Below are 24,496 nucleotides of genomic sequence, written 5' to 3'. Positions count from 1 at the left end.
ATCCCTTCCATAGCCCCCCTCCCAGGCAGGAATCCCTTCCACAGCCCCTCTCCCAGGCAGGAATCCCTTCCACAGCCCCTCTCCCAGGCAGGAATCCCTTCCCCTGCCCCCCTCCCAGGCAGGAATCCCTTCCATAGCCCCCTCCCAGGCAGGAGTCCCTTCCATAGCCCCCCTCCCAGGCAGGAATCCCTTCCATAGCCCCCCTCCCAGGCAGGAATCCCTTCCATAGCCCCCCTCCCAGGCAGGAATCCCTTCCATAGCCCCCTCCCAGGCAGGAATCCCTTCCATAGCCCCCTCCCAGGCAGGAGTCCCTTCCATAGCCCCCTCCCAGGCAGGAATCCCTTCCATAGCCCCCCTCCCAGGCAGGAATCCTTCCATAGCCCCCTCCCAGGCAGGAATCCCTTCCATAGCCCCCTCCCAGGCAGGAATCCCTTCCATAGCCCCCCTCCCAGGCAGGAATCCCTTCCATAGCCCCCTCCCAGGCAGGAATCCCTTCCATAGCCCCCTCCCAGGCAGGAATCCCTTCCCCAACCACAGCGATCTTTCCGAAGCGATCTGCTCATGTTGATTCCCCATTCCTCTGTCTCCTTCTCTCCCTCTGCTGTCCCTAGCTGGAGCCGGTGCCTTCCCAGGGGCTGCCCATGGTGGAGTTGCCCAAGGCCCTGCAGTGTCCCGGGATGGCCTCGAGGTGAGGGCTGCTGAGGATGACCCTGACTGAAAAGCTGCGCGAGAGGATTTCGCGGGCCTTCTACAGCCACGGGCTGCTCTGTGCCTCCTACCCCATCCCCATCATCCTCTTCACTGCCCTCTGCATCCTGGCCTGCTGGTGAGTCTCACACGGGGCTGGGGAGGGTGGCCTTGGCACCCAGGGGAGCTTTATTTTGTGTAGACTCTGTAGGTTTTGTCATCTCCGTTTGTGGGACTGAAGAAACGACGGGGATGAAGTGTCTTCTTCTGGTTTAATAAGTAAGGACTAATTGACTAAGTGAAGTGAAGCAATAAATGAGATGAAAGTAGCCCTCAAGCAGCTGGTAGTGGACTCCAAAGCCATGAATTAAAGATGGGGAGAAGGAAAGGTGATCTTTCTTTGCACACCTGCCTGTCCTGTTCTGCCTGGAGCCTGCACTCTTCTGTTTCATCCTTGGCACTCCTGTGTGGGGAGAAACTCCCTGCTCTCCTTATGGACCCTAATTTGGATCCCTGGTTTGCAGGTGGATATAATTTTACTCCCAGGAATGTCACAGGGGCTTGGAATCATTTCCAGCAGGGCCCTGTGGGGCTGAGCAAACCTTTGTGCCCAGAGCATGCACACGTGTGCACGTACAGATTCCGTCTTACAGGGTTTAATTCTGCTTTGGGCACAGTAAACCCCATGTGGTGATTTGCTCCCATTTGTAAAAAAGCTGCACGTGTGTTGCCACAGACACAGGTTTTCCTTTGAGCTGTGATGGAGACAGAGGCTACTTGCACATCTCAGTTAGAACATTGTCAAAGGGAGCATTTTCACACATGAGAATCCTCTGAGGTGGCTTCTCCTGGCTGGAGCCCTTTGTAGTTGTGAGCAGCAGTGGGGGCCTTGCTTCCTGTGTTTTCACTGCTCCACATGAGTCCTTTTAACTTTCAGGGACAGTTTTATTCTCAGGTCTCTTGTTCTGTGGAACACAAAGCTTCCCCAGGGCCCAGCCAAGTGCTTCCCACATTTCTGTCTTTGATATGATTGCAAGTGCAGCTCTGTGTTTTGGCTCCAGCTTTGCCAGGTGCAGTTTGCAGTGACATTTCTTCACCTGAGAGCTGCACCAGCAAAGCCAAACCAGAGCCCCACGTGTGTCACTGTGGGAAGGGATAGGGGAATGTGGGAATGGCTTTCCCAGGATGGGCTCAGGATCCTCATTCCAGCAAATGCAGGACAGCTACTGCAGTGTGAGATGTTCACAGGGCAGGCATCAAAACTTATTCCCTTCTGAAATTGAGGATTTCCCAGAGAGCAGAAAATCTGATCAGGGTCCCCAGCAGCTCTCCTTGTGCTTGGGAGCCTCAGCCCAGTGGGGCAGGGCTTGGACCTCCCCTGTCAGTGTTCAGGGCAGGCAGCTGATGCTCCAGATGAGGGGGTCTTGGATAATTGGATTTGGGGAAGTGTCTGCATTCCTGAGTGCCAGTATTTGGGGATTCTGCAGTGACTGCTTTCCTCCAGGCTGCACAAATCCATCCAAGGCACCATCGGGTGTGAAGAGTCTGTTTTCTTTAATGAGTCTCAGAAGCTCCTTGGCAAAGCAGCTCCTGGAGGTGGGAGAGGTGACAAAAACGTGGTGACAGCCCTGATGAGCAGGAGAATCTTGGCTAAAAACCGGCCTGGGGCTGGAGGTCTTGGTCCCTGTTGAGATGCCCTTTTGGTTTTCTCAGTTCTGTGCTGAGCTGCTGTGCACAAACCGCTGATAACGAGGTGTTAATTGTGGCTTTGCTAATTAGGTCAGAACTATCCCCGTTCCTGGCCACCACGGCCAGCTGCTGGATCCGGGCCCACACGTACATCATAAAAAAATCCCACCCAAAAATCCCCCAAAAAATCCCCAAACATCACCAAAAAATCACCAAAAATTCCCCTCAAACCCCCCCCCAAACCCCCCCAAAAATCCCCCCAAAAGCCCAAAAAAATACCCAAAAATCACCAAAAATTCCCCTCAAAAAACCCCAAAAAATCACCAAAAATCCCCCCCAAAATCCCCCCAAACCCTCGAACAATCATCGAAAAAAAAAATTTCCCAAAAAACCCCCAAAAAGTAAAAAAAATCCCCAGCGAGTGGGGTCCTGCACCTGGGCATGCCAGTGTGAGAGTGAGTGAGGGGATTGCTTCCCGATGGGGTTAACCCTGTGCTGAGGACTCAGGGATGCTCCTTGGCACCCATTTCCTGCTGGAATGGAGCTGTTGGTGCTCTCTGGAAGTGCTGCTGTCCCCAGGGTGGGTGTCACTGCCCCTTCCCAGCCACCCCTCTGCAAAAGGAAGCAAAGAACCCCCTGAAGGCAGTGGGGGAACCAAGGCTCAGCCTGGAGGAGGCAGAAGCTCATTGAGGCAAACATTTCTGTGCAGCTGGGCTGAGAGCAGAGCAGGGAACTCACGGGGTCATGGCATTGTTCAGGTTGGAAAAGACCCTCCAGATCAGAGTCCAGCCATTCTCCAGCACTGCCAGTGCCACTGCTGACCCACCCCATGCTCCTCAGCCTGGAACGTGGTTAATGAAGACATTCCAGCAAACAGGAGTGGATCTTGGATCCCGAGTTCTTCAGAGGGAGAGGGGTGGAGCAGTCCTGTCTCCTGTACCTGGATTCAGGGAGAGCTGGTGGAATTCTGCTGCAGAGAAAATGATCTCAGTCACTGTGGGGTTTTTTTACCCCCTCACAGCAGTCAAACCCCACCAGTTTTTTGTGTGCAGACAGTTTTTAAAAGCTGGAATAAAGCACAGGGTCCACAGTTTATCCATCAGGAGTTCTGGCCTCAGGCAGGAGAGGGCAGTGACCATGCAGGGAGTAAGGTCACCACAGAGTCTGCTCTGGTTGTTTTGGGAGTCTTTACTCTTGGAAGGGTTTGTACAGACGCTGTTTTTAATGTCACTGACAGACAAGACACAGCATCTCTGGGTTTGATAATAAATTAATACCCAAGGCAGAAATTCCTGTGACTCATTCTTACTCTGTAGTCCTGAAGTCTGAAAATCCGAGTTAGTCTCCACATCTGAGGGAGAGTTTTCTTGTTTTACTATAAATCCCTTTGTAGGAGACACTCATTGTCCTCATCCCACCTGAACAGATCTGTGCTGGGATCTGCATTTTTCCCTGGAATGAGGGTGTCACCAACCTGTCTGACACCAGCCCAGAGAGGAGCAGGTGCTACCTGGAAACGTGGCTGTTGGGGTGAATGAGAAATCCCAGTGTCACTCTGAAGAGCAGTTTTTAGTTCCAGTAAGGATTGCAGGTGGCACAGGTGACTCTGCAGCAGGTTTAGGGCAGTTAAAGAGGTGTTTGGTGTTTAACTGAAACAGGTTCTGCTCCTGAAGAATGGCAGAGCTGGCTGGAGCCAGAGCCCCTGGGGAGCTGTATGTGTGTGTGTGTACATATTTTTTATTTCTTTATAATTATTTCTGTAAGAATCACTCTTGCACGGGTTGGTACTGTTTGTGTGGTCACCAGAAGACCTGAGTTAGAGTCAGACTCCTCATGTTCCAGATCCCCAGAGAACAGTCTCCTCTTGTTGCTTTTGATCTTCTTTTGGCCAGGGCTGGGTTTAAATGTGTGAGATGGTATTTCTTGTTTGGACTCAGATGTTTATTAATTCTTATTTATATTACAGTCTCACAGACTGTGAGTTTTACAGCACTTCTGGCCAACAAACTAAAAATGGAGCTGTATCTCCTTCTCTCTGCAGGACCTTTTAAGGATAAACTGTCCAATTAAGAAATGACACCTAAATGGTTTTTATTTTTAAGCTAATAACTAACTACCCATGGCCTGCAATGGGAACTTTTTTATCCAGTTATGAAATACTACTCAGACCCATGGAGAAGGTGAAAAAGGACTCGGCCTCCACCCTAAATCCTCCGTCTTGCTTTATCTCTATATTCCTGTATTCTAAACCCTTAAACCCTGAGTTTCTCACCCTGTGATATCCCACACTTCCATCCAAACTCCACACCCACAATCCCAGGGCTGCTATTTAATTTTGGGAGCCTTTTCCTCAGGTCAGTGCAGTGTTTGCTGGTGGGGGTCAGTGCCTGTGAGCACAGAAAGTCTGGAATTCTCAGTGCCCAGGGCTCCAACATCCTCTGGGATTTCACCACGGCACTGGGAGCACGTTGTGCTGCACACAGGAGAAGGGAATCTCCTGTCCAGTGCAGGATTTCAGGGCCCTGTCAGGGGCAAGGCCAGCATCCCTTACTCAGGAACAGGTTGTTGATGCACTTGCCAAGGCTAAAAAGGCTCTGTTGCTGCCAGAGACTGGCCTTGCCAACCCCCTGGCAGCACCCTGTCACCAGATTCCCTCCCTGCTCAGCACTGGGGCTCCAGGCTGCTCTGTCTTGGCTGCCAACAGGCCAAAAGCTTGTCCTGCAGTGAGCCAACAGAGCTGGGAGCTGGTTTAATGCCATGGATCAGCTCCTTTCCTGTTACCTGAGACCTGGCAGCTCCCTGCTTCCCTTCAGCTCAGTGCCTGGGGCTGCTCCGGGTGCTGAAGCTCTTTGTGGGTGTGGGGAATGTTCAGGGAGGGATGTGCCTGGGTCTCTCCTGGCCCTGCTCCACCTTGGCCCCCCGAGCTGTGTTGAAAATGTGTCAGGTACTTGGATGAGCCCTTGTGCCCGCAGCTCCCTCGTGCTGGTGACTGAAATGCGGCTCCTGCTGCAGTTCAGAGTTCCAGGGGCTGAGTTTGCTCCATTCTGGGCTCTCAGAGGGGTTTCAGGGTGCACAGTGATGAGCATCTAAAAAGAGCCTTTCCCAAAAGCAGAGCAGCCTGAGCTTTCCTGTCCTGTTTGATCACAGGATGGCTGAGCTTGGGAGGGACCTCTGGGGGTCCCCCAGGGCAGGGTCACCTCAGCAGGGACACAGGGATGTGTCCAGGGGCTTTGGGATGGCCCCAGACAGGGACACTCCAGGATCCCCTGGGCAGCTGCTCCAGGGCTCTGCCCCTCGGTGGGAAGAGGCTTTTCCTGCTGCTGAGCTGGAGCTGGGTGTGCTTTGGTTTGTGGTCGTTTCAGGTCCTGCTGTTCTTCCTTCCTCTGTCTGTCTTTCCATTCTCATGTTCACCTCTTTCTCTGCTGCTCAAAACCAAAAAAATATCCCTAACAAAGAGAAATGTGAGGAGAGGTGAACCCAAGTACTGGAAACACTTCCCTGGAGCTGAGGTGGGGCCTTTCTTCCCTCTGGGCACCCATGGCCACTCAGTGCCCCAGCCCTGTCACAGTGCAGAGCACCCAGAACAGCTCTGGCTGCCCCTGGAGCTGTCCCAGGCCAGGCTGGACAGGGTTTGGAGCAGCCTGGGACAGAGGAAGGTGTCCCTGCCATGGCAGGGGTGGCACTGGATGATCCTCAAGGTCTCTCCATCCCAAAGCACTCCAGCATTCCGTGTTCCCAGCCCAGGAAGGCCAAGCTCACAGGAGGAGCCCCTTTTCCCTGGATGCTGAGCTGTGAACTGGGACCTCAGAGAGAATCCCACCCTGCTCTGATGTCACCCCAGAGCTGCTCAGCCCACCTGGGGCCAGCACCTTTGGGTGGCCCTGGAGAGGAGTCTGCTGTCCTGGGGGATCTGCTGGGAAAGGCACTGGGACAGCAGCAGCAGTGCCAGGCAGTGTCACCACAGCCAGCCAGACAGGGGGAGACACTCCACAATCACACTAAATCTGAGCAGTCTCTGAGTGTAAGTTGTTAAAACTCTACAAAAATTGCTCGTTGTGACTCCTCCCAACTCAGAGGTGACTCACAGGGAATACCCTCCTGCAGAAGCACCTTCTGTGCAAGTGTTTTCCTTGGATTTCTGGGCACAGTCACCAACACTGAAATCATTTAGGGAAAAAAATAATTCCTCCTCAATCATCTGTTGAACCTGCTCTGCTTTGTCTGTCACTTATGTTTGATTTTATCATTCCTTTTGCTATTCCCTGCCCTTGCACAATGATTGGATGTATTTCTGTCAGACCAATACAAAGCCAATCTGACTAGCTTGGCCTCTGATTTCATTGTTCTGTTTGTTGTTTGCCCTGAAGCCCCGTGTTTAGGTGCTGTTTGTTCCTCCATGGCCTTTGATGCTCCAGGCTAATCCCTGATGAAGTGGGCAGAGCCTTGCAGGAAAACAATTCCAAGGCCTTTCTATTTATTGTGCCAGTACTGCCACAAAACTCATCTACAAACAGGAAAATATATCAGGAATCATAAGGCCACGAAAAGACTGAAGTTCTGTTCTCCAGTTCAGTTTGGTGCTGACAATTCCACATTCTCAGTGGATCTCTGTGTGTCTTGCATTTCCCACCAGTTTAATTCTGATTTGCTTTTACCCGCTTCTGAGAACATTTGGAGTTAAAAATCCCATTCTAAACTCTCTGTAACCTCAGTTTCTCAACTTCTGAATAGTTCAAAGTCTCAGTTGTGGGACAGGAGCTGCAATCACTGGAGGCTGCAGTGGCAAAGCAGCAAGAAGATCAAGATTCCATGGGTTTGGTGTCTCACTGCTGCTCTTAAAAGTGCTTTGAGGACCAACGAAATTAATGGCAAGTTTTGGAAATAGTTTAAATCTAAATGAGGAAAAGCAGAGGATTATAAAGGATTTGGGGCAGGGAAGCAGCAGCTGGAATCTCTGAGTGTCTGGGGTTTGTGTGGGATACACAGTTCCTGAGCCGTGGCCATACTGAGTGGCTTTGCCACAGATAACTTGGATGGAGGAATTCAGGAGAGGCCCTCCAAGGCCTCCCCTTCTTTCTCCCCCAGGACTTGTGGTTATCCCTTTCCAAGGGAGAAAGACTTGGATACCAGTCAGTTCCCATGAGAGCCACAGCCCTCTCACTGGGTCTCCTGTCCTGCACAGCTTGGCTTTGCTCAAGTGAGCCTGGACTTTGTTTATCTCCTCTGTCTGAAAAAATGATGCCTTAGGTGTTAGCTTTCATGTTCTTCAGGCTCAGTGCTGCCCAGGGGTGCAGTTCTGAGCCTCACATTCAGTGTCACTCAGCACACTCAGTGTCATCAGCTCTCTGCACAGAGGAGGGACACAAAACAAATCCTTTCCCTGCTGGAAAGGACCACTGTGACAAGTTTTAGGCCCCAAAGCACAAACAAGGCTGGCTGAAGAGAGAAAACGAGCAGGATGGGGACTTCATAACCTGAGGCTGCAATGGACAGTTAAACCTCAATATGCAAACAGACCCAAACTTATCACAGTGTGAGACCTGGTGACCGTTTGTCCGTTTTGTGCCCATTTTGGGTCCACCTTGGCTCTGTCTATGGCGTGACCTTTCAGTACACACCTGCTTTAGCTGTGTGCAGTCTGTCCCAGCTGAGCCCTGCCCTGACAGTGAGCTGTTGTTGTCCCCAGCTCCCCGCTGCTGAAGCTGCCTCTGCCAGGGACGGGCCCGGTGGAGTTCAGCACCCCCCTGAAGGACTACGCTCCCCCTGGGCCGGGCCCGCAGCACGGGGAGCCTGCTGAGCATCCTGACTGGGTGAGTCCTGGCCTGGGGACACTCTGGGGACACTCTGGGGACACTGCCCTGCTCAGCTGCCTCAGCTCCCGCTGGCCCCTGCAGGTGACACTGGGGCTTGGAGCAGGTGGGGCAGGGGAAGGTGGCACTGCACGTGGCACGGGTGGCACTGGGTGGGCTTTAAATTCTCAGCACAAACAGAGAATCAGACCAATTTTGTTCTTGCCTGCTGAGTCCTGTCCCATCTCTGATGTGGAGGGAGAGCAGAGCCTGGCAGAGCTGAGGCTGAGTCCTGTCCCAGCTCTGATGTGGGGAGAGCAGAGCCTGGCAGAGCTGAGTCCTGTCCCAGCTCTGATGTGGGGAGAGCAGAGCCTGGCAGAGCTGAGTCCTGTCCCACCTCTGATGTGTGGGGAGAGCAGAGCCTGGCAGAGCTGAGTCCTGTCCCACCTCTGATGTGTGGGGAGAGCAGAGCCTGGCAGAGCTGAGTCCTGTCCCAGCTCTGATGTGGAGGGAGAGCAGAGCCTGGCAGAGCTGAGTCCTGTCCCAGCTCTGATGTGGGGAGAGCAGAGCCTGGCAGAGCTGAGTCCTGTCCCAGCTCTGATGTGTGGGGAGAGCAGAGCCTGGCAGAGCTGAGTCCTGTCCCAGCTCTGATGTGGAGGGAGAGCAGAGCCTGGCACAGCTGAGTCCTGTCCCACCTCTGACGTGGAGGGAGAGCAGAGCCTGGCACAGCTGAGTCCTGTCCCACCTCTGATGTGGAGGGAGAGCAGAGCCTGGCACAGCTGAGTCCTGTCCCACCTCTGATGTGGAGGGAGAGCAGAGCCTGGCAGAGCTGAGTCCTGTCCAGCTCTGATGTGGAGGGAGAGCAGAGCCTGGCAGAGCTGAGTCCTGTCCCACCTCTGATGTGGAGGGAGAGCAGAGCCTGGCAGAGCTGAGTCCTGTCCCACCTCTGATGTGGAGGGAGAGCAGAGCCTGGCAGAGCTGAGTCCTGTCCCAGCTCTGATGTGGGGAGAGCAGAGCCTGGCAGAGCTGAGGCTGAGTCCTGTCCCAGCTCTGCTGTGGAGGGAGAGCAGAGCCTGGCAGAGCTGAGTCCTGTCCCAGCTCTGCTGTGGAGGGAGAGCAGAGCCTGGCAGAGCTGAGTCCTGTCCCAGCTCTGATGTGGGGAGAGCAGAGCCTGGCAGAGCCGTTCCTGCCCTGAGTGTCCCGGCAGCTCCCGGTGGCCGTGGGGTGACACTGCCCCGCTGTCCCCGCAGTACGTCGGCGCTCCCGTGGCCTACATCCAGCAGATCCTGGTCAAAGCCACCGTGTCCCCGTGGCAGAAGAACTTCCTGGCCGTGGATGTGTTCCGCTCGCCGCTGGCCCGCGTCTTCCAGCTGGTGGAGGAGATCAGGAACCACGCCCTGAGGGACAGGTAAGGCACAGGGGCACACACAGGTAAGGCACACCTGCCTCAGGGGCAGGAGCTCTGAGCTGCTCATGGCCTAGACAAAATGAGGGGTGGGATCCCTCCTGCCCATGGAGAGGTTCACGTTTGTGCTGGAGAACATCCCTGGGCTCCAGGTGAGGCACTGAAAATCCTCAGGAATCTTCTGGTCAGAGGCCAGAAGGAGCCTGCAGGGTGATACAGATGCAGTGTCTCAGAGTTCCTTCACCAGCACACCAGCTCTGTGTCACAGGGGTTCCTGTGCCTCTGCTGGAATTTCCTCCTTAGGAACCTTCTCCTGACTTTCTTTGGCTGATTTTTGGACCAGTTGATACCTGCTTGGTTTTATCCTGTTGCAGCCTTTGTACAGCAACAGCTTTCCTCAGTTTCCAGGTGTTTGCAGGGGGAGCTCCCACTCCCCAGCCCAGCCCCTGTTTGCTAAAATCCAAACAGAAAACTGGGCTCAGCATTCCATGTGCCATCCTGGCTCCTCCTTGTGGCTCTGGTGACATTCCTGAAGGCAGGAGAGCAGAACCACGCACACACTGTCAGAAGAGTCTCACTTGTGAGGTGTTTTCCAGGGAAAGGCTTTTCCTGAAACACCTCTGAGATCACAAGTCCATTTTTAGTGGCTACTCACAGCAGTTTTGCACATTAAGAGGTGATTTTTTAATGTCCCCATGTCCTTCTCTCCAGCTGATGAGCTCCCACCTCAAAGCAGAAAACTCTTTTTACCCCTGAAGTGAGGTCTTGATCTTTGTGCTGGTAAAAGAAAGGGTGTTAAATTAATGATTTTTGAGTGTCCACCTGCTCCTCTAACTGATGATTTGTCCTTTTGGGGACCCATCCTTCACCCCCAGCTGCTGCTCTCGGGGGTCATGTTTTACAAATACCATTTTTGCTCTTCAGTACAGATTTGCTCAGGTTTTTTCTCTCCCTGCCAACTCCCCCAGCCTTGGCACTGACCTTCTGTCCAAGTGCTCAGTCCCTCTCCTCCCTTATCCTATGGGCTGATCATCTGTTGCCATTTACAATCAGAAACAACGTGCTCCCAGGCCTGTGTTGTGTCCTCATTATCTCCCCTGTCCTCTCATTGTATTCTCATTATCTCCCCTTGGCATTGCCCTTGATGAGCAGTGATGCAACACAGAAACAAAATTATTACTTTTGTTATTATTCTTCATACCACCAGAAGAAAATTGCTTCAACGTTTAGACCTAAACCTTGGGGCAAGGTTATCATTTTGGGGATGCATTTGGCTATTTCAGGAAACATCTAATAATTGCAGATAAACTCTGCAATTACCTCAAAAGTTATGAAGTTCTTGTTGTTTGCTGCCAGTAATGAACTTGAGCAGAAATAATTTTTTTGTATGCAAACTGGCTTGTTTTGTCTATTCTGTTCTATTTCATTCTATTCTATTCTATTCTATTCTATTCTATTCTATTCTATTCTATTCTATTCTATTCTATTCTATTCTATTCTATTCTATTCTATTCTATTCTATTCTATTCCATTCTATTCCATTCCATTCCATTCCATTCCATTCCATTCCATTCCATTCCATTCCATTCCATTCCATATCCTTCCATATTCCAGGAGGGAGCTGAAGGTTGTTGAGTGTACCTGGGCAGGACACTCAGCTATGGGTGTGTTACCACAGGCTGCAGATGCCAGCACTCACCTCTGTGGAGGTCAGGAGTGACCTGGAGTCTGTGATTTGCCCCAGTTGTGGGGTTTGGTGTCACTCTGCACCCACAGTGTCCCCCAGGGACACGAGCTGGGAGCGTGGCCTCGCAGATAAGAACGTCCATGGGCTTATCTGCAGCATGAGCTGTGATCTCTGCCACGTTCCAGAGCTGATAAAATACAAACCATGGTCATCTGGCTCTTCCTGGGGCCCTTTCCAGAGGCATCACTGCATCAGCTCCTCTAAATTTTCATTCCCAAAGCTTTTGTCTCTATAAACACCGATTTTTGGAAGTGTATTTTCCATTGCTTTCTTTGGATAGCTGAGACTTGTCCAGGTGTCCTGCCATGCAGCCACAGGGTGCACATTGTGGAGGGAGTATTCACAAAGACAAATCATGTTTGCATTTCTGTGCTCACTCTTTGTAGTTATTGCAGAAGAAATCTCTTCTGGAGGGGGATTTTACAGAGGCTCCAGTTCATTTGCCATCTGGAAGCCCCTTGCTGTGATGTGCAGGGCCAGAGGCAGGCAGGGCTGGTGTCTGTTCTTCACTTGGATTTGCTCAGTGCACCTTTTCTGGGATGCCACCTGTCCCTGGATCAGGGGGAAAAGTGTCTCTGTGGGAGCAGCAGCTCCTCCTTGTCACAGGAGTGGAGCTTTGGACAGGCCCTGCCTCAGCCTCGGGCTTTGGCAACAGTTTAAAGTCAAGGACTCCCTCTGGCCCACATGTTCTAGTGATGGCAAATGAGATGTCTTTATAAAGTGAATTATTTATTAAACAGGAAATAACAGATGGGAGATCGTAACCACAATCACTCCTCGGTATAAAACACGAACTGCCAGTAGATTACAGAACAACATAAACAGTGCAGATATTTATGTGTTAAAGGTGGCAAAAAAAAAAAATCAGCCTTGCTTGAGAGTCCCATGGAACTGCCCATGGAAGGGAGGAGAATGTTCAGGGCCCTTCACTCAGCCCCTGAGTAACCACAGAGGAAAGCAGTGTCCCTGCCCAGGGGATGGATGGATAGACAGATGGATGAATAGATAAATAGATAGATGGACAGACAGATAGATAGATAGATAAATAGATAGATAGATAGATAGATAGATAGATAGATAGATGGATACAGACATACACACATACACACATACACACATACACACATAGTGATTACTGATAAAAAAGTTACAGTGACAAGGTATAGAATTAAATCCAGAGTGTTCCTGGTAGCTGAGGACAACCCAAACAAGTAATTTTACTTGGATTGTCACCAGTCTGTGGAGATCAGGATGTTCCCTGTCCCTCGGGTCTTAAAAATCGTAGGCAAGATATGGGATGCAAAAAGGATCAAAGAAAAGTTCCTGGAGTTAATTCTCAGTTGCGGTGGTTGGAGGAGTTCAGGGATGGGTCAGTGACTGCCCTCACTTCCATTCATGGTTCTTAGTCCATTCCTCAGTGAAGTTCAGCATTTCACATATCCCTGCTCATCACAGCAAGTGTTAGTTCAGTAACCTGGCCAAATGTGTATGTACTATAGAGCAACGTGTTACAGCCTCAGGGGAGTCAGAGGTGGGATGAAACTCAAATTGTTCCCACCTACTGCAATGGGGACTTTTATACCTTGCCCTGGGGAGATAGGAAGAAGTGCACAAAGCTGATTCCATAATCATATGAAAATTCAAGTTACATTCAGGGGGAAATCTTCTCCACCCCCTCTGACAGCCAGAGTGAAGACACGATCATTCTAAAGCAATAACTCATCTACACTGCAAAACTTCTGGGACAAACCATAAGCAAATATTCATCCAAAGGATGGAAAACTCAAATGCTCTGGTACCTTTAAAGTACTGATTAAGATTCTACCACTGTGAAGATTTGGGCTGTCTTCCCTTCCAGAAGGAGCATCACTCCAGTGGGAGGAAGGCCACTGGACAGTATGTTTGGTGTGGCAAAGACAATACAGTGTTTAGTTTTTAATTTCAATAAATTTAATATAAAAAAAACCCAAAACAACCACCTTAGCCTATGCCCTAAATCCTCCATCTTGCTTTATATATATTACTACATACTAAAACCTTAAAATCTAAGTTTGCCACCGCTTGTAATAAGTGTGCTATTACACTATCCAAACTGCACACTGTATTTCTGTCACTGTAATCCCAGTGCCATCACTCAATTTTTGGCCTTTTCCACGGCCTCAGGTCCCATGCAGTGTTTGTTTGGTGGTCAGTGCCTGTCAGCACAGAAAGTCTAACATTTTCAGCTCCCAGGGTTCCAACAGTGTGGAATTCCCGTCATTAATGAACATTTCCATTAAATGGGTGGGAAACTCAGAACAAATCCAGCAGTTGCTGTTGTTGTCAGTGTCACAGCTTGCAGGAGCTTTAGGGGGGAATTCCTGCTCCAAGGGTCAGGTGGAACTGGTTCTGTGTGGCCCCAGGAAAAGCAGCAGTGCTCCCTTTCCTTCTCAGTCGCTGTTGCAAGGTGTTGGCGTGGCTGAGAGGTCAGGGGGGTGAGCTGCTGTGCCGTGGAATTAATGACATTGTTCATTAATTACAGCAGATGGGTCAGTCCCTGTGCTGTCCGTGTGTCCCTCTGTGCCCAGAAGTGGCTGGATTCCCCTGCAGGAGCCCAGCAGTGTTGGTCAGTGACTCCACAGCCCTGCCCTTGCTGCCCAGCTGCTCCTTGGCTCCCATCACTTTCCTCAGGACACACTGGAGCAGCCCAGTTCCTGGGGATGAATCAGAAAAAACAGATAGGATGACAGACAAAGACTCTCTAGTTAAAGCTAGACAGTTGTATGGTTTATGTTTTATTCACAGGTGGCACAGGAGTTACCTCCTCAAGTTGTGCCCATGAATTCCAAGGCTCTTTGCCCTCTGTTTATTTCCTGAAGTCTTACATACACAAAATAGTTATACATATGCAAAATCCTAGCATCTCTGTATTAAAATGAGGTTAAAAGTCCTTCGTGCCTGCTCAGTTCACCTCTTGAGCTGGGTTGGGGGTCCCGAATTGAGTCACTGGTTTTGAAGGATGAAGTCAGGAAAGTCTTCATCACAATGACCTTTACCTTCGTGCTGCTGGGAGGCCTTCAGGACTTTTTGGCACAATCCAATCCCTGCTGCTTCGGGATCAGTTAGTATTGAGTCCAGGTGCAGGTCACATCCCATTTGTCATTATGGCAGTTTGCCTATTTAATTTCCCTCTACCAACACAGCTCAAACAAGCACTGAACACCAAGCAGTGCATCACCTAGCTCTAGCTGAATCATCTAATAATGATTGCCTTATTTTTGGTGTTTCCTATCACCCTGATCAATATAAACCGCTCCGGAACGGAGCCTGCATCCGGAGCCCCTTAGAACCCACAGAACCCAGAGCAGCGGCCTCCAGCGCCTCAGGGTCACAGGTGTCCTCACAGGTGTCCCCACAGGGGCTCTACAGGTGCCCTCAAAGGTGCCCTCAAAGGTGCCCTCAAAGGTGCCATCCCAGCCTGGGCTCCCCTCACCGTCACTGCCTTTCCCGCCTCCAGGTTGTCCTGGAAAGCTTCCATTTTGTCACTTGGAGGTGTTTAAAGAGACACAGGGCTCAGGAAAGCTCGTGAAACAGGGCTACCCCTTGGTCCATTATAGTTAATTCTATTCTATTCTATTCTATTCTATTCTATTCTATTCTATTCTATTCTATTCTATTCTATTCTATTCTATTCTATTCTATTCTATTCTATTCTGTTCTGTTCTGTTCTGTTCTGTTCTATTCGAGACACAGGGCTCAGGAAAGCTCGTGAAACAGGGCTACCCCTTGGTCCATTATAGTTTATTCTATTCTATTCTATTCTATTCTATTCTATTCTATTCTATTCTATTCTATTCTATTCTATTCTATTCTATTCTATTCTATTCTATTCCATTACATTGCATTCCATTATATTACATTACATTGCATTTTTAATATATGCAAGCACATACATAAACCGAATGTTTATTTATTTGTTATATTTGCTATGTCTGATATCAGTTATTTCTTATATCTGACATAACACAAAGGGTAACCTTCTATCCCAGCCAGATTCTCGTGGCCTAAGGCACCACTGTAGCAAACTGCTGGCACACTCCACAATCCCATTTGCCTGGGGATAATAAGGTGTATGAAAAAGCCATTTAATTCTTTGTTTTTTGGCCCAGTCTTGCACCATCACACTGGTGAAGTGTGTTTCCTTGTGACTCTCAGTAGAGTCTGGGGCAGGGGTGTGGATGGGTGGTCACTGAGTGCCCAGACAGTAGCTTTGGCATCACTGTGCCTGCCCTGGGCAGTGAGTGACAGCCCAGGGACCACTCCCACCCCGTCAGTGTGCACCTGTGAGCACGGGATATCTTCAGAGGCACAAGAAAATCTCTTTGCCAAGAGGCCCAGAGCGTTTTGTTACTTTGGCTCTGTAAAGGCAGTGCCAGGTCTGGGTGATTTTGTTCAAGTCTCAGCTGGCACTGGGGACACTCTGTGAGAATGCCTTGACACATCTTCCTGCTCAGTGCCAGCCCCTGCTTTGTGCTCCAGAAAACAGAGCTTTTTGTCCAGTGTGCCCTCATTTCAGTGTAACACTCACCCAGCCCATACCAGTGCTGTGGAGCTTCCAGCTGATCAGTTTTTACCTTTCTGATTTTTGTCAGCTGTTCCTGTAAGTCTGTAAAGTTTGGTCCTTTGCATGAGCTCTGAGCCATCCTGTGTGGATCTGTCCATGGGATTGAGCCTGTAACACCAACCACGTCTCATTTTCCTTCTGCCAGGCCTCTTTTCCTTCCCTTGCCAGTGCAGAGCTTCCCACTGACACAGCCACTGTGGCACCAGCCCAGGGGCTGTAAGAATCCACACAGATTGTCTTTGTTTTCTCCTTTACTGCCAGCAGCGCAGCCTTTAACTCTCCCACTTGTGTGCTTCTGATTCCTTCTTCCTGTGCTTCCACTGCTGCTTCAATGTTGAGAACAACTGCTCTGTTCCTGCATTTCCCATTCATGCCTTTGGTTGAGGCCTCAGGGAACCAGACATCTCCAGCTTCAGGGGCTGAGGGATTTCAGGAGAGCCAGGACAGGACCAGATTGATGGCTGTTGTCAGGCTGACCTGTCTGGGCTCCCAGCTCTCAGACTTTGTAGGGTTTGGGCCCTTCAGTGCCATCCCTTTGATCTGTGACACTGAGACACCCCGTGTTTGTGCACGGCCACTCTGTGCAATTCTCTCTGATCACTGCCCTTCTTAACACTGGCCAGCAGACTGAAAGCTCCTTGGGTTTCCATGAGTTGATGCTGTTGAATTTTTTTCTCCTTGTCCAAGAGCTCAGGTCAGGGATAATAATCCCTTTTCCCAGGCAGCGTTCCTGTTTTCAGTATCTTTAAATGCTGTGGAACAGAACCCTGATGGTTGTTTGGGTCTGTGGGGCCCTTTCTGTCACCTATTACAGTTAGTCCCATGTTCAGCAAAATCCCATTCAGCTGTTACAGGATCACTGGGATGAGCTGGCCCAAGTGACTGATGTTTTTAACTCTTGTATCAGCGTTTGCAAAGCATTTTTGTGGCTCTCAAGCCATTCCCAGTTTGGGATTTTTCATCTAGGTGTACAAGGGTCTTGCTATTATAGAAAATCCAGGAATATCCCAAAGTATCTTTTGAGGTTCCTTTTCAGCAGTGAGGGTAGATACAGCATCTAATTTTGTAATGGTTTCATCTGGAATTGCAGTTTGGCCTGCTACCCCCAGGTTCCCAGGAATTCCACCTCTTTAGAGGGCTCTCTTATCTGAGGGCACTTCTGTCCCCTCCTCATTTAACCTATCCTGTATGTCCTGTGCTGTTTTGTTCTTACTGCACTTTCCCCGTCACCTCCTTCCAGCACATCATCGATGTATTGATAAATCTGCACTCCTTCCTGAGGTTTTCCTGGTTGGAGTTCAGCTGGAGTGTTGTGTGCTGTGCTGGGGGAGTGCATAAATCCCTGAGGCAGGCAGCTGAAGGTGGACTCTGTTCCTTCCCAAGTGAATGCAGATTCGGGGTTATCTTCTTCCTGAATTGGGACCATAAAAAAAACCCAAAAAAAACCCCTCTTTTCTGTGCCATCCCTTTGTGTGCAGCTGCCTGCAGAGCAGCAGTGAGGTTTGCAGTGTTTAAGTCTGCTGCAGGGAGGGGTTCTGTGTCGAATTAAGCCTTTGATAATCAATTGCTGAATGCCAGCTCCTGTCTTCTTTTATCACCTGTCAAACAGGGGAATTGTGAATGCATCCCAAATATAATGGCCCTTTGTTGTAAATCTTTAATTACTTCATTTATCACTTGTTTGGCTGCAGGAGGCACAGGGCACTGTTTAATGTTAGTTAGAAACAGGTAAAACTGGAGCCATTTTTAAGAGACTGCTTTTCCTCCCCTTCCCAGAAGGATTATTCTGGGGTTTTTGTTGGGTCCAAAGGACCAAACATCCCTGGTTGATAATTGCCAAAGTTTCCCTTTAAGAATGTCACATTCAAAAATGTTTTCTTCATGATCTGCCATCACAAATGTGTGTGAAGTCATTCACTTTTCCCCAGGCAGCCATAAACAGACTTTGGCAGTGTAACAGAGAATACCTTTTCCATTAAAGCCAGTTAAATGAACTTCTCTATTTTTACAAACCTAAGTTAAGCTTTTTAACATCCTTGGGAGTAATTAAAGAGGTCTGAGCTCCAGTGTCAGTTAAGAATTATAAAGGCTGTCCAGGGAAGTGTAGAGAAGATTTCTGTGTTGGGGAAGTCTGGTGAGGTGCCTGTCAGTCAGAAATGCAGCTCATCTCCCAGACCTCCTTTCAGCAGTGAGGTGTTCTTGGGAGATGCCAGAGCAGTGTGAACCCCCTGGAGCCAGAATAACTCCCCAGCAGACCATAACAACATCCCCCTGTGAGACCCTTGTCCTGCCTGAGCAGGTGCCAAGCTCAGGTCAGCTCCTGGTGGGGTGAAATGTCCTCTTACACTGCTCAGTCCCAACAGCTGCTCTGGCACTGACCCTTCCCACCAGGGCCTGCTGTAAACCCCTTGCTGGAATTAGTGGTTGATAAGGATTATGTCAGACACAGGTTCCAGTTCATACCAGTTACACCTGTGTGCAGTTCTGACCCTCTAAGGAAATTCTGTCCACACAATGCAGAGGAATTGGGAAAACACCACACCCAGGTGCAGCCATTGAGTCCTGGTGTATTTTGGGGTACTCTGTGCACCTCAGAGGATCCACCTGAGGAAGGCTGGGCAGGATTCCTGTGAAACATCCCTTGCATGCGTGGAGAGAGGCGTGGAGAGGGGTTTGAGGTCTGGAAGAATTCCAGAGAGAGTTTCTCTGTCTCTGGAAGTGTGGTACCAGAGATGGGTGAGGAGCCAGAGCTGTGGGCTCAGGCAGCCCTCAGGAATGCTGATCCAGGAGCGATGATGGAGTTCTGGAGCCTGTTCACAGCTCCAGGGAGGCCAGTTCCTGGTCTGGGCTGTGAGGAGGAAGAGCAGTGACACCTGATGCAGGTCCCTGCCGTGCTCCTCTGCAGAGCTTTGCCTGGGTTGGGTCCCTCAGGCCTGTGTTTGCCTTCCAGCTCCGGGGTGAGGAGCCTGGAGGAGGTCTGCCTGCAGGTGACAGACCTGCTGCCCGGCCTCAGGAAGCTGCGGAATCTGCTCCCAGAGCACGGCTGCCTGCTGCTGTCCCCGGGGAACTTCTGGCAGAACGACCGCGAGCGCTTCAGCGCCGACCCAGATATCATCAAAACCATCCACCAGCATGAACCAAAGACCTTGCAGACGTCAGCCACTCTCAAAGGTGAGGGGCTGCGGAGCCACGGAAGCTGAGAGCTGCCTGCAGCTTCGTTGTTATTCCATCCTCACTAATTCCAGCTCCTGGATTGCTGATAGTGCCAATTTGAGCGGTGTTTTGTCCTTCACAGCAGCCAAACTGCCCAGTCCTTGTTGTTTCTCATTTTACATGTGTAGTGGAGCCCTGATGTGTAGTTGTGGGAAGTGAACAAATCACTCAGTCAGGCTTCTTCCTGCAGGTAAAAATAGCAGGGTTTTGTTGCTCTCATTCTACACATGTCCCAGCCTGGCTTTTCCCTCTGTCACGCTCAAAGGCTGCCTCACTGTCACAGATAAATCAACATTCATCCTGCTCCCTTGTGTGTTCTCATTCCTCACACACAGCCCGAGCTGACAATGGATGTCATAAAAGTATAAAAGTATTTTTATCTCTTAATTATAAAAAACCCCTCTGACCACGTATGGGACCATAATGCCAGAGGAAATGCTGGTTTAAATGCAGGTCGAATCCTTTGGTTTTAAAGGAGCCTCAGAGTTCTGGGACTGTGTGATGTGCTATATTACGTGTCTGAAAAGGGGTTTGTAGCCCTCCAGGAAGTCTGCTGTAAAGGTTGTTGTTGAGCATGCAGAGTGTGGTTAAAGTTTAAAGGCTGTGGTTGGAGCCCAGGTGTCACCCCACCCGTGGGCTCCCTCCAGAGCACGGGAAGCGCGGGATGTCCCACGGGGTGAGAGCAGCCATTCCCCCTGGTGCTGCTGGCAGGGAACGCTCTGGTGCGTGTGTGTGCTGTGGCCTGATGTCCCTGTGTCCCTGCAGACCTGCTGTTCGGGCTGCCCGGCAGGTACAGCGGGGTCAGCCTGTCCAACCGCCGCCGCGTCGTGTCCTACACCGTCACCCTGGGGCTGCAGCGCTACGACTCCAGGTGAGGGCTGCCCTGGGCTCGCCTGCTGCCTCTCCACTCTGCTCCTGCCCTGGTTTGCTTTACAGTTCCGTCTGCTTTACGGCATCTTGCATCTCTGAAGGTGCTTTGCTGGGGAGAAAACGGGCTGAGTTTTACGGTAACAAAATGCTCCCAGTTCTCAGCGCCTCTTCACAAGCAGTGACTGCAGCATCCAGAGCTGCAGGGGGAGTTCCTGTGGCATCCAGGGCCCAGTGGTTCTGGTTAGACTCAGTTCTTTGTACACAGACTCGTTTGCTTTCCAGTAAGCACTGGTTCAACTGGTGAAAACACTTTGGCCAAACTGGCATGGATCGAGTGGATCTGAAGACTCTGAGCTGCACAGAATTCCCCAGGGTATTCCCCAGGGTATGCCTGGGATGGAATTGGCAGCACAGGAGCTGAAACTTGCTCTTCCAGAGCAGTGAGCCCCAAGGGCCGTTGTGTGGCGCCTTCCATCAGCCATTTTTACACAGAATTCTGTAACTCTGGGAAAATTCTGTGAGTCTTTGAGGCCATGGCGTGTTCTGTTCCACCGGCCCAGATTGGGGTTTAGGAACCTTTGCTTTAAATGAAGTTTTGGCGAGTCTGCCCAGCAAATCTTTGTAGAAATCAAGGTCTGGGTGGTTGGGGCCAGTAAGAAGCAGTTTTGGGAGCAGGGCCTGCAGAGAGCCATGCTTTGGTGGTCCAGGTGAAACCATGGAGCTTCCTCCTGCTCCCAGAGGAGCTCCAGGCTGCTCTTTGGGAAGGGCTGAGTGACTGCAGTTCTGATGAAGGTGCTGCTGTTCCCCAGGTTCCTGAGCAGCCTCCGCTCCCGCCTGAAGCTGCTGCACCCCAGCCCCAACTGCAGCCTGCGGGAGGACAGCGTGGTCCACGTGCACTTCAAGGAGGAGATCGGCATCGCCGAGCTCATCCCGCTCGTCACCACCTACATCATCCTCTTCGCCTACATCTACTTCTCCACACGTGGGTCTGGGGGCTCCTGGCTCTGGGGGCGGGGGGCAGGCTCCTGTCTGGAACACCACCACGCTTCCCACCTGTTTGGGCAGGAGAGGTGGTGTTGGAATTCCACCCTGAGCTGTCATGGAGAGAATTAGTAACTGTTTACCTGATTCCTGCTGATTTACCCCTCTTAGCCAGTGTGGTTACTGTTTGTGATCCACCTCCCCAGCTGGAGGCGTGTCCCCATCCCTGAAGTGTCCAAGGCCAAGGAATGTGTCCCTTTCCACGGTAGGGGCTGGAATGGGAGGCTCTTTAAAGTCCCTCCTTTGGTATCTTCCCAGGTGTTTTCTGTCTCAGGCACCCTTAGGTGCCACAGGAAAGCCTCTTTCTTCCCCAGTTCATTTTGTCCTTGTCAGCCAGATCAGACACATGTTCTGAGCTGGTGGGTTTAGACCTCTCTGGCCACGTTTCAGTCTGGTTTTTCCCACCTCAGTGCAGTCCTGGGACTGGTGTGGCTGTGAACCAGGATTGTCCCCTGTCCCACCCTTGTCCTGGGAGGCTCTGGGAGCTGCATTCAGACAGGAGCTCTGCTCTCCCCTCCCTTCTGGGCTGGGTGATGCCCGAGGCTGGTCAGGCTGAGGCTCCTGTCCCCGTTTGTCCCTGTCAGTGCCCTTTGCTGTCCCTGCTGACGGGGCCGTGGCTGTTTTGCAGGGAAGATCGACATGGTGAAGTCCAAGTGGGGCCTGGCGCTGGCGGCGGTGGTGACGGTGCTCAGCTCCCTGCTCATGTCCGTGGGGCTCTGCACCCTCTTCGGCCTCACGCCCACGCTCAACGGCGGGTACGTGCCGGGCTCCTGGGCTCCTGGCCACACTGCTGGGCTGCAGCACCATCAGCTGCTCTCCTGGCCTAGAGGGGAGCTGTTCCTGTGCTGGCCAGGCCTCCTGGAGATGCCTTACTGTGCCTGAAGCAGGAGGGATTGCTGGGGTGACACATTGTCCCTGGAGCTGAGCAGGCTCTCCCACAGCCTCCTCCTGCAGTAGCTCCACTCTCTCTGTTCAGAGATTCCCATCCCCAAGGAGCTTATCTCCCATCTCTGTCCTGTGCTGGTGCTGCCTGGAGGACTCACACAGGTCATGAGCTGAAAAGGCTTTAATTAAAGGCAGGCCTGAGTTGTTCTCACTGAATTTGGGACTCTTGGGCGTGAGCATGAAGCTGCCCATGAGAGGCTTACCTGGGTTGGTGGTTTATCACTCACTGTGGACGTTCACTGACATTCCCCCCTTCCAGTGTCTGAGGGAGTCTACAGGGAAGCTGGAGAGGGATTCTTCATCAGGAGCTACAGGGATAGGACAAGGAGCAATGGTTCAAACTGAAAGAGGGGAAATTTAGGTGAGATAGACAGAAGAAATCCTTCCTGTGAGGGTGGTGAGGGACTGGACTGGATTTCCCAGAGAAGCTGTGGCCACCCCTGATCCCTGGAAGTGTCCAAGGGCAGGCTGGACACTGGGATAGTGGAAGGTGTCCCTGCAAATGGCAGGAGGTATAATGGGATGATCTTAAAGGAGGTGGGACATGCTTCCTGCCCCTCCCTGCTGAGTGATGCCCCAGCCCCTCACAGGGTGTGCCAGGTCCATCTCTGTTGTTGTTCCCAATGCTGGAGAGCAGAGAGCTCTGTCCCCACCCTGGAAGCACCAAGATTGATTTAGTGGTGCTCCACACTGGGCACTTCCCAGGAATTCTGCAGCTTTGCAAAAATGGCGATTCCTGCCCAAAGCAGAGGAAACACAAACCTTTCCTTTGCACAGTGTGACACTGAGGGAAGGGAGTGGGGCACAGGGTGGTGTCTCCTCACCTCGACTCCCGGGGGTGTGTTCGCTCCTCTTCCCTTTCTTTTTCCCCACGGATCTCCTCCTCAGTTCTGCCTCTGTTTCCTGCAGAGAGATCTTCCCATACCTGGTGGTGGTGATTGGCCTGGAGAACGTGCTGGTCCTCACCAAGTCCGTTGTGTCCACGCCCGTGGACCTGGAGGTGAAGCTGCGCATCGCCCAAGGTAGGATCCTGCTCTGGGGGACTGCAGAGAGGGAAAACTGGGGAAAGCCAGGCCTGGGAGAGGGGGAATGGTCTCATTCAGCTCTGTGATGGTTGTACAGCCTCTTGTTTTTAATTCCAAGAACATAATGCTGTTGTTGTGGGCGCCGCTTTTTGGGACTGTTGACTGGAACAGGCTAAATAAATATAAAGAAATATTAGTAGGGGAGAGCTGGATCTCCTGGTGTGGATACCAAGCACTGTCCTCAGGTCGTGGATATCAGAAGTGCAGAACACAGGTCCTACAAAATTCCCCTGAGTGTGTGACAAAACTATCTTTTCCATTTCTGTAAATGCTCTGTGCCTGTGGAAGGATTTGATTGTGCTCACACCATGGCTAAATGGGGTTTGCAATCTTCAAAGCTGTTTCTAAACATCGGGGAGGAGAGATTTCAGAGCGATGCTGATTTTAGTTTTGAAAATACAATTCATTTGGATCCTGGATGGGAAACAGGACTCAGAACTTCAGTAGGCCTTTGCACTGGGGAATTGTAGCCTGGAAGGGCCTTTTTGGCCTGTTGCCAGTAGATTCCTGGTTTTAAAGAGGGGGAATGCAGCTCCTTTTGCCGTGTTCAAGTCTGACACAGTGAAGAGGCTGCGAAGAGGCCCCTGACCTGTCCTTGCCCTTCCCCAGGCCTGAGCAATGAGAGCTGGTCCATCATGAAGAACATGGCAACGGAGCTGGGGATCATCCTCATCGGATACTTCACCCTGGTCCCGGCCATCCAGGTGGGTGGGCTGCTCTGGGCAGGCAGGACACAGCCTGAGGCACTGCAGGGAGGCAGCAGGATCACAGAGTCAGGGAATTGTCTGGCTTGGAAAAGCCTTGGAGACCTTCGAGTCCAGCTGTTTCCCCAGCACTGCCAAGGCCACCACAAACCCATGTCCCCAAGTGCCACAGCCACTGTTAAATCCCTCTAGGCCTGGGGACTCCACCCCTGCCCTGGGCAGTTCCAATAGCCCCTTTTGGGAAAGAAAACTTCCCCAATTTCTAATCTAAATCTCCCCTGGCACAACCTGAGGCCTTTTCCTCTCATCCTGTCCCTTGTTCCTGGGGAGCAGAGTCCCAGGGATTTGATGGACTGTGGCCAAAAAGAACAAAGAAGGTGAATTAGAATAAACATTCCTGGGTTCTCACGTGGACTCATCCAGTGCTGAACTCTGAGCCAATACAGGAGATGGGTGACAGGGTTTGTCAGTAAAACTCTGCTGAAACGGGAGCTAATCCCTGTGTGTCCCATCTGCAGGAGTTCTGCCTCTTTGCCGTGGTGGGGCTGGTGTCAGACTTCTTCCTGCAGATGTTCTTCTTCACCACGGTGCTGTCCATCGACATCCGCCGCATGGAGGTGGGCACGGGAGCCCCGGGGGGAAAGGGGAGCACAGCCCCACTGCCTCACTCCCTAAAGAGAAAAAGAACAGAACCATGGATTGCCTGAGGTTGGGAGAG

At 51.3% G+C, this 24,496-nt stretch overlaps 1 protein-coding gene across 1 annotated transcript in view; it reads left to right on the top strand.

Annotated features, from left to right (window-relative positions):
• The first annotated feature begins 623 nt into the window (after positions 1–623).
• SCAP (SREBF chaperone) overlaps positions 624–24,496 on the top strand; it is a 36,031-nt gene continuing 12,158 nt past the window's right edge. The window contains exons 1-10 of the mRNA XM_066313149.1: positions 624–826; positions 8,063–8,186; positions 9,416–9,573; positions 18,871–19,091; positions 19,899–20,004; positions 20,813–20,985; positions 21,673–21,799; positions 22,899–23,011; positions 23,684–23,778; positions 24,297–24,395. Of these exons, the coding sequence (XP_066169246.1) occupies positions 705–826; positions 8,063–8,186; positions 9,416–9,573; positions 18,871–19,091; positions 19,899–20,004; positions 20,813–20,985; positions 21,673–21,799; positions 22,899–23,011; positions 23,684–23,778; positions 24,297–24,395 (1,338 nt within the window). The 5' untranslated portion in view covers positions 624–704. The remainder of the gene's footprint in view (positions 827–8,062; positions 8,187–9,415; positions 9,574–18,870; positions 19,092–19,898; positions 20,005–20,812; positions 20,986–21,672; positions 21,800–22,898; positions 23,012–23,683; positions 23,779–24,296; positions 24,396–24,496) is intronic.

Source organism: Sylvia atricapilla, chromosome 1, assembly GCF_009819655.1.
Source record: "Sylvia atricapilla isolate bSylAtr1 chromosome 1, bSylAtr1.pri, whole genome shotgun sequence".
NCBI classification, from domain to species: Eukaryota; Metazoa; Chordata; class Aves; order Passeriformes; family Sylviidae; genus Sylvia; species Sylvia atricapilla.
Note: the sequence above shows the minus strand (reverse complement) of the source record. Positions and strands in the feature narration are given on the sequence as shown.